Source organism: Tauraco erythrolophus, chromosome 19, assembly GCF_009769465.1.
Source record: "Tauraco erythrolophus isolate bTauEry1 chromosome 19, bTauEry1.pri, whole genome shotgun sequence".
Lineage (NCBI taxonomy): Eukaryota > Metazoa > Chordata > Aves > Musophagiformes > Musophagidae > Tauraco > Tauraco erythrolophus.
Genome location: NC_141483.1, coordinates 2323937 through 2339947, shown reverse-complemented (window position 1 = coordinate 2339947; position 16011 = coordinate 2323937). Strand labels below are relative to the sequence as shown.

Sequence of the window (16011 nt, the reverse complement as noted above, 5' to 3'; positions counted from 1 at the left end):
TCAGACCTCGAATCCCTTCTCATTTGAGACAGCGGTGTTTGCGGTTGCCTCACTCCCAATCGATGCTGTGTTCGCCAGCCTTTCTACGGTTACGTGTCTCGAAGGATCTTCTTTAAAGGGGTGTTGTCCTCCCCCCTCTCCATGCTCAATTCAAATGTAGTCTCTTCTTTCAGTCAGAGTTTACTTAAAGCAATTATACGTCTGCTCGCTTGGCTTTTATAAATGACTACTGATGATTAGGTTCACTGTACCAAACACTGCTGTGCGTTCGGTTCCAACACAGTGTCTGGATTTCTTCACCTTCTGTTAATAAAATCTTCAACAAATCTCCTTCTTTATCCTGTTATTTTTTTCCTGTTGTTTGTTTTTGTAAGCACGTGCACGTTCAGATAATAATATTGGTTCTTTTTCTTTCTTGGCAGCGTCGGCAGCCACACTGATGGGCGTTTGTAGTCAGAGCTTAGGTCCTCCTGGAGATACCGATCTTGGAGCATGTGTCTGGTCCTCCTTTGAACTGTGTTGTCATTACACAGTGGATCCTGTGGTGTAGCATGGTGTATCCATGCTCCATAGCGTGTTGTGAGACTGTTTTGGTGTCTCACGTGTGGCTGTCTTTGGACTTGCTTTGTGTCGGTGGTGCTGATCTCACCTCACAACCCGTCCCATAAAACCACACCGAGTCTGCTGTGCGTCAGGGTGACATTTTATTGTACATTGTGTTAAGTTTTTTTTTATCCTTGTGGAAAGGGCACTGTGAATTTACTGCTGCTGATTGTATCTCTGAAAGCTTCCCAGATGAAAATAACCAGCAGAGATCCAAAGTCAGCCCACCCTTCCAAAGGCCTGGAAATCCAAACGTATCTGATGCTTTTTCTTTCTTCACCTTTCTTTGGCTGAAGAAGGAGCAGTAGACTCTTAGTTAGGACCTTGAGTAAATGGAGATTTAAGGGCATGCCTCTGCTGTTCCACGGAGACTGGTCTAGCAGATGCTGCATGGAGTCCTGCACCCCTTGCTGACTCGGCTGGGAATCAGCCCTTTGTCATTCTCTTTACATTTAACTTCAGAGCTTTTCCTCCTTCCCCCAGTGAGTAGTCGTCTTTCCCAGAGATTTTTGTTTTTTCTTGAGTTCGGGCTGGTGAGATTCATCTGCTTTGAGTGCTCAACGCATCTGCAGGTTAACAGTTCCTCCCCTTCCAGAGTGGAGCACACCTGGCACACGTGGTACTTCTCCAAGTGATGCTTGAATAGAGGCAGTGAGAAGCAAATCTAAATATTCTCTGTAGTTAGGGGAATCATCTGGTTTAGAGGTAGAGAAATGTTTTAATTCTCTCATACTGAGAAACTAAATGCACCGAAATAATTTTCATACAGTTGTCTCCGTTCAGATGGAGTCTTATGGGAGCTGCAGTTTGAACACTGCAGCACTTTCCAACAGTTTGGGCCTTTCAGTTTAAGTCGTTATGAGCAACACACAGACATAAAAGTAGCTGCTACTAGGTGGTAGATTTCTTTGTTCTCCAAGATCACCTCCCACGCTGCTTTCCTCTGCTCAAAGGTGACCTGCAAATGCCTTTTTTAAAAAAATGGGCTTGTCACTCTTTTTAGCTTCATAATGATGTGTGAAACTAGCCCGAAAGGCTTGAAAACACTTTTCTGCACTTTTTAAAACTTCACGTCAACTCTCATCTAATTTGTTTTTTTTTTTTTTTTTTTTTTTGCTATAGGGCTTGTGGGCTATTCCCAAGGTATTTATTATTAGCTCTTGCATCTTAATTCACCGTGCAGACCTGAGGAAACCAAAATATTAATTAGTAATGAAAATGAATAAAAGTTAACAACCTGGAGTCTTAAACAGCCTGAATAAACCCTTGCCTTATTTAATTGCTTAAATTTCACTTGTATAATGGCACAACTTTGATGGGTTTCTCCCTCCCCTGCCGGTGGCTGAGGGCCTGGATGTAAAACAAAGCAGTAAGGCAGAAGGAAGAAATACTTGCCTTTTTCCTTCAGCCTTCCCCAAACCCTGTGTGTTCTCTTCACTCATTCTCATTGTTGTTGAGAAGTAGTAAGTGTCAGACCTTCTTCTTTTTCAAGTGAAGTCACCTTTAGGAGCTTGAAAACAGGATGACATCATGAGTTCAGAGGGGTCGGATGACAAACTACGGGAGTTAGGTAAGGTTGTGTTAAGTGACAAACACGTTGGCTTCACTGTCATCTCGTGAAAAAGAGCCTTTCAGGTGAAACCAAGAGTAGAAGCTTGATACTGGCTCTTAGTGAAAGCTGCTTTTCCAGCCTGTCTGACCATTAAGCTATTGGTTTCCCCATAGGTGTTGCTGGGTGCAGAGGAACGCGTTGCTGCAGGGGGATGCGCTGTGTGCATAGTAGTGATGCCCGGTGTTTTCAAGTCACAATAATTATTTTTGGGCTGGTAAAGCCTGGTTTTCTACTGAGGCCAGACAGACCCGTCCTTTTTCTAGTAAACTTCTTGAACGTTTCCTTCTTACTGTTTTCACAACCTACCAGCCTCTGAGCTGTTGCCACCAGTGCCCAGAGTTCAGGTGATGCTTTCCCTCTGTGCTGTTTGCAGTGTGTTGCAGTTTGTTTTCCTTCCAACATGTAAACATACCAATTTACATCATCTTCAAATGATGTTTTCTTGCCTGTATCTGCAACTGGAACCATTGTTTTATTTGTTGCATTACGTGTTTGTCCTTTGTGAAATAATAGGGCTGATAGACCAGATCCTTTTCAAATTGCATCATGATTCCTCTTGAATTCTCTTGAAAAAAATTATTTTTTTTGCCCTCCTGCCATGGCAGTAGCCTTAGGCAGTACCCACAGTAATATGTTTCCTTGGTCAAAGCAGCTGGTTTAATTAATGGGCCTGGGCTGATGCAAACCACTGGAACCTTGCTGTAACTGATGGGAGATTCTTGACCTTAAAAAAAGAAATTACTAGAGACAGTTTGGCTTTCTCTAACTTCTGCTTTTGTAAATGTTCATTAAAATGTTTTGCCTGCTATATAACCCTTTGGCTTGTTTCTGTTCCCTTGGTATGACATTTGCATGCGCTTAATAAGAAAGTGAGGCACGCAGAAGTACTTAGGGTGGCAAAATGTTAATTTGGGTACAGATAACAAAGACAAGCTGCAGAAGAACTGTGTGCTATCTCCAGCAGCTTAACCCACTTTCTAAAGCTACAGTTTGCTAAATGAGGCCTTAGAATGAAGGTATAAGCATTCCACAGCTCAGTTTCTGTGAGTGTGGTCCACAGATGGGTGTGGGTTGATGAACTGGAAAGTCAAGTTCCCAGCAGAAGAGTTTGGGAGCTGATCGTAGGGATGCTCAGAATGTGTTTCCTACATGTTAAGTCTTAAAATATTTCCAGATCAGTGTTGGTACAAGTGAGTCACTTTTTTCATAGCTGCTCTCGTATAGCAAGCACTCCAAAATAATGTTTGGATGGAATCAGGGACATGACTACTTCACGTTCTTCTATCAGTATTATGATTGTTTCAGATGCTGGTTTTGTTTTACTCCCATCTGTTTTTTCTTGTATTTTATGGTGTAGCTTTCTGCCACGCTATGTAATAGCAGAAAACTTTCTCTTTTCTGTTCCATTTGTATTTAATTTCTGTGCCATTGTGTTGTATTTATATTCCTTTCTACTATACAAAGTAGTTGTCTTTACTCTGTCGTTTGCACTTTTTAACTGCTACTAGACTGTGTTTCCTGATTCCTTCCCCTAAGGAATCCCTTAGCCAAGCTACCTGTCAGTTATATACGTAGTGGCAAAATCAATGTCTCTAAATCACCGTAAAAAAGAACGTGGGAGGGCTGGGGAACTTCTGCCTCTTTCATCCATCCTCCTTCTGTGAGGCATCTGACACCAGTAAATATATCTAAGCAGTCTGTCGTCGTCCCTCGCTTCGGAGAAGAGTTGTGGGTCTTAACAGTGAGTATAAAGAAGGTAGTAGAAGCTATTTAATTCAGTATTTGTGTTGTGACTGAGGTGTCTTCCAACTTCCAGTGGGTTTGATGGAGAGGTTTTTTGAAATTGGACGTTATGAATTACTACTGTCTTACTCGGGCCCTGTAGAGAAGATGAAGCTTCAGGAGCAACGTGAACCAACTTCCAAAGGTGTTTGGACTTGGGTTTGCATGTTTAATTAGACATTCTTAAGCCTACTGAGGGGGGTCACTGATTAGGCACCTTAATTAACCACATGAAGGACTGCTTAGTTGCTTTTGGTGGAATAAGGATGAAAGGTCTGAGATGCTTGTTGCAGGAAGGCAGTGCAAAATACTCATTATTTTTACTTGCTTGTCACCAGGCATCCGTTTAAACAGAGCTATAGCTAGAGATTGTTACTTGAGCAAAATTCCTACTGACTTCAATAAAATGCGTTGAGATCGTAAGGACTTCATAACAAGATCTGTTGAGTATTAACAGATGGTCACTGACTGCCTGAAACAAAGTTGTTGGATTTTTTTTTTTGTTTTGTTGATCACCGCAGGTATCTGGAAACTGAACAGGGTTTGCCTTCTGGAAATCAAACCTGACTGTGAAACAAAGGTTATTCTTTCTCCCTCTTTTTTTTTTTTTTTTATTTTCTTGCTACAAATTCTTTAGAGAAAATATGGAAAACGTAAACTGGTTCCTGAAGCATCTCATCAAAAATCTTTGGTGTTCAGACCGAGGTGGTGTAAAGGGTTGCCCCGGAGCGCCGTGCTGGAGGCAGCCTGCGCAACGCCCGACACCAGCAGCCTGTTTCGACAGAACCCCAGCCACAGCCTGGTTGACCCCCTTGTTTGAAGTGAAATTCTGCAGGGCCAGCAGTAAGCAAGCCACGAAGGAAAGCAGTTTGTCTGTGCTGTTGCCATGGACTGGATGAGGAGAGGCTCGACTGTTTGGAAAATGTTCCTGTTAACAGTTTTTCTTTTGTGTATTTGTCAGTTTATGTATTAGTTGCAGTTGTACTTTGCACAAACACTAATTAGACAGCCATCAACACTCGGGGCCAAAGGCTTACTAACAATGCAACTGTGATAGCAGTGTCTTAATTGGTTGAGTATAATTGTCATTAGGCAACGATAAAGACATCTGGGGCTCTGGAGAGAGATCAGCCTCCCCCTCCTCCTTTTCCCCAAATTTGTTCTGGCTCTTGCTATCCAACACAGTTGAGCTTTTTCAGATGAGATTCTGTGTTTTGACCAGTTTCCTGATGTTTTTCTCCTTATGAAATCGTCTGCCTCTTCAGCACCACTTCATTAGAGTGGTGCCCAGCCTCCATCTCTGCTTCCTCCCACATGTGCCCAGCACTTCACCACCTGCTTCCCTGCCATCGTGGGACAGCAGCAGCTTTTAACCCCCAGCTCCTTCTCCTTCAGTCTGCTGCTTTCACTCATGTGAGAGGGCACGAGGAAATTGTTCATCTCATTATGACATTGCTGCCAAGAAAAAGTAGACAAAATGTTTTTGATTAGTGAGTACGTATTTTTATTGTAGTGTGTTTGTAGATACCATATGAATTTATTTTTTTTCAGTTTCTCCATACCATATGCATTCCACCTATTGTTACTATGTTTCAGCACGTTTTTTATGTGTATCTGTAGAGCTTAAGCTGAATTTGCAGACTAATTTTTACAGATTTGTACATGTCTGTCCAGAATTACAGAACAGGGTTGTCAAGGAGAAGTATAGCTAGAAAAATATAGCTCTCATCTTTCTCCTGCTGCTGCTTCTCATGTATGTATGCTGAGATGTTCAGCTGAACAAGAGCAAAGTGAGATGTGAGTCCATCAAAGAAGCTGAATTCTTGGGTGGAGAGTCACTTGAACGCCAAGAGAAGCATGGCTGTGCCTGGTGAGCAGGGAGAGAAGCACGTAGACCCCCAGCTGAAAGCCAGGTGCTGCGTGGCTGGAACACCTTGGAAGGCATCAGGGCAAGGGGGTATCTGGAGAGGGGGAAACTCGGGGTTGTGAGCAACAGTTTTTCTTGTTGCTCCCTGTTGTGCTCAGGGAAACAAGGCTTTGAACAGCCTTTCTAAATGAAGTAAATCAGGTGTGGTCTCTAATGTGTTTTTGGGTTTTTTTTCTTTGAATATGAGAACTCCGAATTTGTAGGTTTTGGAGTTGGGATTTTTTAAATTTTTTTTCTGTGTGTGCAAGTGGCTTATATTAGATGTTGGAGTATTTGCCTGCCACTGCAATAATCATCTCAATACATTCATCAGGAGCAAAAAAAAAAGCAGCAGCTGAATGCTGTTGGTATTATAGCAAATAGAATATATTCCTTGTTATATTAAACAGAAAGGTGGTGTGTGGTTTTTTTTCACTCCAGCAGAAAGCTCTGTGGGCTTTTCATAGCCATCTCAATAGAAAAATCAGTAACTGAATGAGTTTGGAGGGCTGTGCCTCTTTTGGGGCAGAAGACTTAAATCTTGGGTTCTTTCATTCAGGAGCTCATAATCCAGATGAATTTTCATGGTGAAGTATAAAGGCTGTTGTGGTAGGAAATGAATAGAAATACTGAAATTATCTAGAAATATGTTCTGTACAGTGCAGCGTGTTCCTCTCCTCAGCCATCTACCAATTGATATGGCAGATTTGCCAATTATCTGCAATAAAGCAGCCTTTTTATTTTTTTACAGCAAGGCAATACTTTATTAGTTTAAAAGCCTTTTGTTGTGGTTACAAATTGAAAGTGTGTTGCTCTTCACAACAGCATTAAAAGCAGGGAGTTGAACCATTAAATTTCTTAGTTCAGAATTGGCTTCATCTGTGTTTGAAATTCTTCCAGTTCAGATCTGGTACGATCCCAGTGTATGCTGGAAATGGGCATGCAGTGGCGATGGCCAACGGAGCGCGTTGTCAGCTGAGGAGATGGTTTATGTCTCCCATTTCCCCATGCTGGTCCCTGCCCAAATCTGAACCTCCACTTCTGTTTCCAGCATGGTCTTGTAACATCCCTCCAAATCCTTTAGGTTTGCTGCGTGGGACTGAGATGCTGCCGTGCTGCTCCGGGAAGATGTGAGTGGTGTTGCTGAGTGAGAAGTAGGGTTAGGAGGGATACGGGAGGGATGGGTCAAAAATGTCATGCTGCCCCATCCCTCCTGCTTCCTGCTGAACGTAAAGCACTTGTAAAGCAGCGTGCCAGTGGGGTTTCTGGGCAGACACAAGAGAAGGTCAGGGTTGGTAGGTGCTTGCAGGGTTGTCCCAGCACGTACAGTGCTCTGTCTCATGACAGAACTGGAATGTGCACTATGATCAGGATCCTCTTGTGTGTAGTTATGTATTATCTGTCTGAACCCACTGGAGTGTACCCGAAGTGTGCGTAACAAGCTCCCATGTTCAGCGAGCCCTGGCTAGGGGTGGGAGAGCAGCTCGGCTCCGTGGTACAGAAGTGAAAGCTCTTCAGCATGTACCTATCCACCGCTGGAGAGGAAGGGGGTGAGGATGAGGAGGCTGCAGGGTGGTCTGATGCAGAGCCTACCAAGCAGAGAGAGTTCCTAGGCTTCACAGGTCTCAGCACAAACACACTGAAATTTGAGTCAAATTTATTTCAAACTGATAGAAACATTTGGTGGTTCCGTGCCGGTTTGAGCTTAGCTGGAGAGGTGGTTCAGGTTCTTCAAGAACAAAGAATGGTTCAAACTAAATTTAGACTTGGCTGAATTTTCAGATGAAGTTAAAGCACATACTGTGATGTTGCATCTTTAATTCCAAGATTACAGTCCATGTTATTTTTTATGGATGGTAGTGTGTCCTGAGCCCTGGATCACTTGTGTTGCTTGCTGTGTAGAAGAACCAGAAGCAGGGTGCTCAGAGAATTAGCCAGCTCTCTGCCTCTTCTCTGTTCCTGTCGTTCCATCTATTACTCTTTCTTTGCACATTCCTAGACTGGACTATGTGAGAGTGAGTATGTATATGCACTAGTGGGAGGTGCTGTTCTTCCTTGCTTATTTGGGGATGAAAATGAACTGTCACTTACTTCTGTCAATTCTCCTGGTATTTTATGTCTCACTTGAAACTCAGAATCCTAGACAAGAAAACTCACTTTTCAGGGTCCCATAGTGACAAGAGAATTTTGGCTTCCCCCTTGGGAATAATCTGTTACTCTTTGCAGTTAGAAGTTTGAAAATGTGACCCCAACCCAACCCAGACATAAAGCAGCTCAAAATTAAAACGCTTCCAGAATGTTATGTGTCTTGTTGAATGGGACTGCAACACAGCTGTGCAATTACCTGTCCCATTCTGGTTTAGCTCCAAATTTTAAAATTTATCTGAAATGAGCACTTCTCAGTTTTGTAAACTGAAGGTGTTTGTTGTGGACTAGTCTGGACTGCTTGTTTGGTCCAACAATTGTTAATTGCCACAGTTCTGAAAAAACTTAAATAATTATTGAATTGTTCAAATAACTATTGAACTGTGTTCTTTGACCAGTCGTAGAGGGAGCTTCTCTTTTACTTTGCCTGCAGTGTTTTTTTTTCTTTAATAGTACATTGTGTGCCACAGCATGGATGGCACAGAACAGTTTCTGTGTTGCTCGCTGTGTTACAACCTTGGTTCATTCAGATACAGTCAGTATTTTCTGAGAAGTTGAGTTCTCTTCTTTTATTTTCTCATTGGCAAACTATAGCTTGGTGTAAAACGATAGTTTTTCTGATGTTCCAGTGAGAGAACCTTCTGCAAAGAAGGCAGCACTGCCTTAATTCTAAAGAAAACGCTTGATTGTATTAATAAATTAATTAGTCTTCAGAGTTATAGGCAAATCTGATCCGTTGATAAGGCATTAAGAAGTTTCTCTCTCTCTAAAGAGCAGTTGGTTGGATGGGTGTAGGCGTGTGAGTGCTTATGTGTATGTACATAAATACTGGGAGTAAACAGCCTTGCCCTGGCACAGCCACACTCACAAATTTTTAAAGACCGAAAGGAAACAGTTTGAAGTTTTGCCATGATGTAATTGAGGCTCGTTGCTGATCACCTTTTTTCCCTTAAGCCTGTCTCTCCTTGCATTCTCTATGTGAAGCTAATATTGATAGTTGGTCACCAGTGATCGCTCAGTCACATCGTTCTCGTAGCTCCAGTTTACCTGTCTGCCTTCGCAGACTTGATGCTACAGTCAGTAAATGGCAATAAAATGAGCAGTGTGGATGGGCTTGTACACACAGTGTGTAACACGGGAATCAGTCTAGGAGCTGTAAATGGCACTGGGTTTTAAGACACTTCTTGTTCTTCCTCCCTTCTCCAACAGCTCCCTCCTTTCAGATGTTTTGAGATGAATAATACCCTTCTTTTCCAGATATACATCAGGAGATGTGAGGTTGTGGGACACTCGCACCTGGGACTACACAGCCCCCATCCTGGAACCAGTGCACGGTCCTGGTGATGCTGGACCTCAGCCACATGTCTCCTTTGTGAGGATAAACAGCTCTCTGGCTGTAGCAGTTTATGAGGACGGTAAGTAACCACAACTCTCCTCCCTATTTAAAAAAAAAAAAAAAGGCTTTACAAAAATGAAGCAGCTGTGCTCAGCTTTTTGTGTCTCTGTAATCCTGTATATACACACACACGCACACACTTGCTTTTATGTGAGAAAGTTGGCCAATAACCCTAAATGCATTAGGAGGCACTGGAACATAGCACCCATTAAAACTGATGTTTAATTCCTACTGGAACTGCTACACAAAGCTTGAGTGCCAGGCTGTCGTCCAGCCAAACTATCTTAAGCAAATAACTTGTTTTGCTATAAAAATATTAAATATTCTTCCACCAGCCTTCTCCTCTGTCCAAAACTCCCTCGGGGCGCTGTGAGGCTTTGTTATGGGAATACTGGTAAACTTGCATGTCTGATTAATCTGCGTCCTCTCTTGCTCTTGGCATAGTGTGTGGATGCATGTTTTCTTAATGGGAGTATTGGTTTGCAATGGTGGGTTGTTATATACTTTGATATAGAGAAATAAAAACTGTGATCTAATATTTAATGCAGCCCTAATAAAATCCTCGTTATGTGCATTGTTTTAAATATACTTAGATGTTTATATAATGGGCAACAAGAGCCAGAGACCGACCGTACATCTACTGGACGTGGGAACGGCAATTAAAAAAGTCCAGTTTGGTCAGTGCTAACTAATTGGGGTCCCAGGCTGAGTCGCTGAGGCAGAACTCAACTCCTATCATCTTTCTTTAAAATGTACGATTTGACACTTAAAAACCTCTCCTCAGGTATAAATAAAGAGTATTTTTAAAGTCAGGGAGCTTTGTACACATTCTGTCTTTGATACTGGCGTTTCTGCGTGTGAAAGCAAAACCAAAGATGGGTGATCCATCCAGACAAAATCTCTAATCCCTGTATTTTATATTTCACATAAAATGCTTATATGTAAAAAGAACTGTTTTAAGATGACCAGCGTCTTTAGCTGTTTTTCTAGCATGTATCATGCTGGGATGATTTTCTGTGGCTAAAAATTGTTGATAGGTAACGTTTTCTGACAACAGCAAGTTTGGTGTTACAGAATATTCATTATTTTCTCGAGTCGTAAGAAATGATAACACAGTGATAGTTTTAAGTGTTGGCTTTTTGTCCAGCGTGCTAAACAATGACTAGGAAAAGGTCTTTTGTTTTCTAGTCTCCCACTGACTAATCTAATAACTTGTCTAGGGTTTTTTCTGTCCTATTCCTTCTCATCACTCCTCTGCGAGCGCTGCGACTAAACTAGTTTGCATAAAGCTCGATGTCTTTTATTTTTGGGTGGAAATTTTAATGGGCTCTGTGATATGGCAGTTACTCTGATTTGAGAAGCCTGGTCAGAATAGATTAGTTTCTATGTGAATAGGGAATTGTAAAGACGGATTTTTAGAAATGTTTACTAACCGGAATCTGAAAGCGTATATTTACAGTTTGGTGGAGTGAATTATTTTAAACTCGAGGAGGGGGAGGACGACTTTGAAGATAATGTGTTTGATTGTTCTTTGTTGTACTTTTCCAGCTCCCTTTTCTCTTTGTTTGTAAATTTGACTAACACAGAGAAACCATCTGCTAGTGTTGGAGGTGGTGCTGTCAGGCAGAGAGTCTAGACTTCTCTGCCGAATCCCTGGCTAGCAGGCTCGCTCGGATAACATCAGTTCTCCCAGTTCACCAGAGCTCCCGCAGCGATGTCCTTGGCATCCGATCACAGGGAAGAACCAGCAGGCAGATTCTGCTCGCGCCGTGCCTGCCTTACAGCGCTGGTTTGCTGGTTTGGTAGTAGCAAACGCTTCCCGAGGCGTGCGAAATATAGGAAGGAGGAAGATTTGTCTTACTGCATCCGAAGTGGATCGTAACTCCGCGATGGCACTAAAGAAAAATTGAACTGTGACTTCTGGTGAATGTTTCTGACGGCGTTGGTCTCAGAAACAAGCTGCAAGGAGAGGTAAATGATAGAGAAATGTATGGGGAGAAAATGAAATTCCCGTTCCCTCCGCCCATGCCAGTACTCAGTGGGGGCACCGTACGTACACCTGGGGCAACGGGACTTGGCAACTTGATCCACAGTTGTGATTTTTGAATTCCAACCCACTGGCCTCATATTTCTTCTGCCTTGTTTCCTATTGTCAGCACTGGCAGGCCTCCAGTTTGATTTTACCACTAATTGTGTTGCACGTTACCGAACTGAAATGAATCAAATCAAAATGCTTTTCCTGGAGCATTAGATAAAGCAGGCGAGGGTTCTGGGTAATGAGCAGATGCTGCTAATGCAGGGACAGTGGAGGCCTTGCCAGGACTCCATCTGCTCCATGCTTGCCTGACTTTGGCTGCGAGCCACAGCTTTTGGGAAACAGCAGTCTACTTTAGCCATCACCCTCTCCCCCGCCCTCCGGAGTCTCATAGTTTGACTTGAAAACAGTGTGCTGCAACCAGAGAACATACTTTTTTTAAAAAAAAAAATGCTGTGCTTCGGGCTCGTGTAGGCATGGCGTGGAGATGCCACGCTGCCCCGTTCATGGTCGGGCTTTGAGACCCATTGGGAGGAGTTGGTGGTACTTCCCAAGTTGCGGAGTAGAACCTTGGAGCAAAGGAAGGTGGTTTCTGCAGGGATCAGAAGTGCTCCTGCTTGTTGGCAGGCTCCAGGAAGGGAATTTTGGCAGTGCTACTTTCTGGGATGGGAAATCTGCTGTCTTGTCCATTCTGACACCCTTAAAGCTCTTGCAGGTGTTGTCCCTTCCGTGCCCTCCTTGCAAAGGCAGAAGTGGAGTAACATGTTTGGAGCCTTCCCCTACGTGCCAGGACGTGCCATAAGACAGCAAGAGCAGGGAAACAGGCTGGCTGGAACAAAGGAAAAAATATTTGAAGAAAACCTCCTGTAGCATGCAGTAGTACATTTATTCCCGTCAGATGCCTACAGGTGGCTGTGGGTGCAAAACTCTTGGTTTGGGTAAATGGTGTGTGATTTCACATCATGGACAGGGAAGTCTGCCTCTTGAGACCCCAAATTGGGAATGAAATACAGACTTTCTCATCTGTGCCTTTTCTGAGGGACTGTACAGGGATGGTGTCATTTGGAAGCCTCTGTGAGAAGAGTGGTGGAGATAAAACCTGACAACATTCGGTGGATACCGGTGTGGTGATGGTCGTGTAAAGGCACGACTCTTAGGATTGAGGTCTGGTCTTGTGCTGGTCGGCACGCTAAGTAGACTGTTGTACCTGCTGAAGGTTGAGAGACAGCATTGCAGTGAAAATAAAATGTGAAATTTTAGTTAATAAACACCAAGCATCTTCTATGGTCAAGTTGGCTGTGTGTTGTGGTCCCACCAACTAGAAATATGTTTGGGAGAAATTCGAAATTCAAGATAAGAAGCTTTGAGACTTCAGGCTGATGCTCATTTCCACCCATATATTTCGTCTGTTTGTACTTCATACAAGTGTGATGTTACCTGAAAATTATAAGGAAATAAATTGATGTTCCCAGCTTGGAGAAAAAATCTACATGTAAAAAGTGTTTTCAAAAGGTGAAAAAGAATTTTGTTTTATTTAAATGAAGATAGGAAGTGGCAAGGCTGCGACCCAAAACGAGGAAAAAAGTCATATAGGTGATGTGAATGAAGCAGCTTCTGGCCTTCCCACACAACTGTGTTTAGAAGCTGAAGTGAAGGAGCCTGGAAGCCCTGAGCATGTCCAGGTTCCCTCCTCTAGCATATACAGAATTCTGGTTCTGGGCTGTTTTTTTTTCAGATAACACACGTAGATTGCTCCACATCTTTCCCGAGGCTGACAGCATCTGCTAGCTGTATCATCTTGATGGGGAAGAGCTGTTGTAAGGGGTCGTTAGGATCTGAGGGTAGCATCTTCGGCACAAAACACAGCCCTCCCTCCACGTAGCACGAGGGTTTGCTGCAAGCAGGAGGGAGCATCCGTCCTCTGCTGCCGCCAGCTCGGAGGGAGCTGTGACCTGCTGTGTGATGCTGACCAACAAAGCCAGTGTGATTTACCATTTTTTACCTCTGTGTTTATACTGCCTTTCCCTGTTACAGAATTAGAGTCCTTTATAGGAAAAAAGATACTTTTTAATTTTTTTTTTTTTTTTTTTTTTTTACTTTTTATACCAGTGAGAAACCTATGTAAAAACCAGCTGCTTTTGCAGGGTGTCTTTTGTGCTTCCAGCTGCAAAGAGGGGAGTATTCTAGAGACAGGCACTGTTAATGGAGAACAGCTTCCAGCCATTCACCTTTGATGGAGCAAGAGAAGCGTAGGACTGGCTGGTGCTTAACTAAAACTGGAGTGCAGTCGGACCCAGCAGCGCGCTGCGTAAGGCACAATGGACTCATAGTTAAATGTTTTAGCCAAATACCTCACAATCTGGAGCGAATGGCAATAAATGGACCTTCATCAGGCCACATTTGAACAATATATTGGGTTAGAAGTTGCAAACCTGAGTTCTTTGTACCATCTGGGCCAAAGTGATAAACAAGACGACTGGTGCGGTGATTGTGATGTCTCTGATGTCAGCAATTCTACCGTCTTCATCAGCTTCTTGCACCTAAATTGTTTCCTTGAGCTGAGATCGAATACGAGCAAAGTGTAAAGTCTAAATCGGTTTGAGGAGTTATTGTTAGAATTCAACTGGAATAATCACAATTGTGGTGCAGATTTGAGCATGCTGTGAAAGTGTTGCTTATCATTTTGATGTAATGGCTTTCTAAAACTCTAAGATTACAGTATTTTTTTAAAAAAAAGATACTGTATGCTTGCAACCCTAACTTTACCTTAGCAAAGATATTGCTTTGGAGATTAAGCACTGGTCACTGCTGGAGGCAGGAAGATAGACTATGTAAAGCAGTGATCTCATCTGCACTGGTAAATCTTACGCCTAATTTTTTTTTATATTGCCACACTAATAACTTTAACTGTAACGATGGCTTTTTTTGCTCTTACACAAAGATGATTGACTGCCGCGAAGGCTCGCGCCCTAATAAATACATTTTGCTGTTTCTGCAATGAAATACAGAATATTCTGAGTAGCACTTTTAGACCTAGTAGTCGCTTTACCTGCTGGTAAATACAGTGGAGTGTTTGCTTTTTCGGTGTAAAAGGGGATAATGTTTTCCTGCTGGCACGTGTGAAGGCATACACCTGTTTTGACAATAGTGCCTTTCCGCAGAAGGTCCGTGCGCGCAGTGACGGAAGCTTCTGCCTGGGAGCAAGTGACAGATGATGGAGGATGTACGTACAGAATCGGGCGCTGTTTTGGAGGAGGGGAGAAGCAAGGGGGACAAGCAATCCTTTTGCAAGCAAATAGTTGTTCATCCTAACGCAAGAAAATAGTATTTCTTTTGCTCTTTACGTTCCTTTTCAACTCTCCTTTTTACTCCGTATGTTGTGCTTCTTCGTTAATATTAACTTGTAACCTCACAAGTCACTTGTGGTTTTGATATTGCCAGGGATGTTCTCACACTGTGTTGTGCATCAGGTGTTGCACACACTCTATTTGCCTGATAAAATTTTTAGCTATTTTGAACAGATTTTGATGTGGAACATCTGTTTTTTTAAAGAAAAGTATCTGTCTCGAACTGATGGTACAATTGCATGAGCTGTTTTCGCTGTCTTCTCTTTTTGTGGTGGTTGAGATGCAGCAATGACAACGATGGCTTTGTTGCCCGAATTTGGAGAGCAGCAGAACTCTGAATTCCGGGTTTCCCAGTTTGCTCACGTGATCAGAAGAGAGTTGTTTGACTTGAATGTTTTTTTTTGTATTTTACAGAACTTTCATAAGTTAATGCTCTGTTAAAAACAGTGACGTGCTCATCACAGAGATGTATAAACAAAAGATTTCACTGAAAGCAAATCAGCCTCCTTTTCCCCTTCACAGAAGTGGGCTTTAATTGGGATAAATGTTCTGAAAAAAAAAAAAAAAAAAGTTGAAAATACTCCTGCCCGGAGGAGCTTGGCAGCGATATTAAATGGTCTGATGAAGAAGTTTGGTTCTAACGTCCGTGATCTGATATCACTACAGTGTTTTATCACTGATGCTTGTTGAAATCAGCTGTCCTGGAGACGAGCCTTGTCCCGTTCCCTTTGTCTCCGTTCGGAGCCGCGGACTCGCTGGGAAGGCACACGGATGCCTTGGCGGGAGGCGGGCCAGGCTGCCGAGGGGACTGTAGCCCGTGCTGTCCGGTCGTGTTTGTTAACTCATTTTAAGTGTCTGTGTGATGCGAGCTAGCATTCTGTTTTTCAAAAACCAGTTCAGCAGTTATTTACCTTTCAAACAATTAACATAATTACCATTATGCTAAGAAGTAATTTTGGGAAGTTCTGCTCTGAGCCCTTATGACTCCATCGGGACAGTTTTAGTCGGGACTTATCTTTTTGATGGAAGCCTAATTGCAGTTTTGGCTTTGTGTAAACAAACAGAGGCGGCTAATTGTTTAGGCAAATAGCAGATTAATTTAAATATGCATCCTTAATAAAACAAAAATGGTCCCCATTATGGTACTCATTCCCATGGCGAGGAATATAAATATTCAGTGGGAGT

The 16011-nt window shown here is 42.8% G+C and overlaps 1 protein-coding gene across 1 annotated transcript in view; it reads left to right on the top strand.

Moving 5' to 3' along the window:
• The window catches only part of FBXW8 (F-box and WD repeat domain containing 8), a 52643-nt gene that overhangs the window by 15550 nt on the left and 21082 nt on the right, over positions 1-16011 (top strand). The window contains exon 5 of the mRNA XM_086623718.1: positions 9306-9463. Within this exon, the coding sequence (XP_086479844.1) occupies positions 9306-9463 (158 nt within the window). The remainder of the gene's footprint in view (positions 1-9305; positions 9464-16011) is intronic.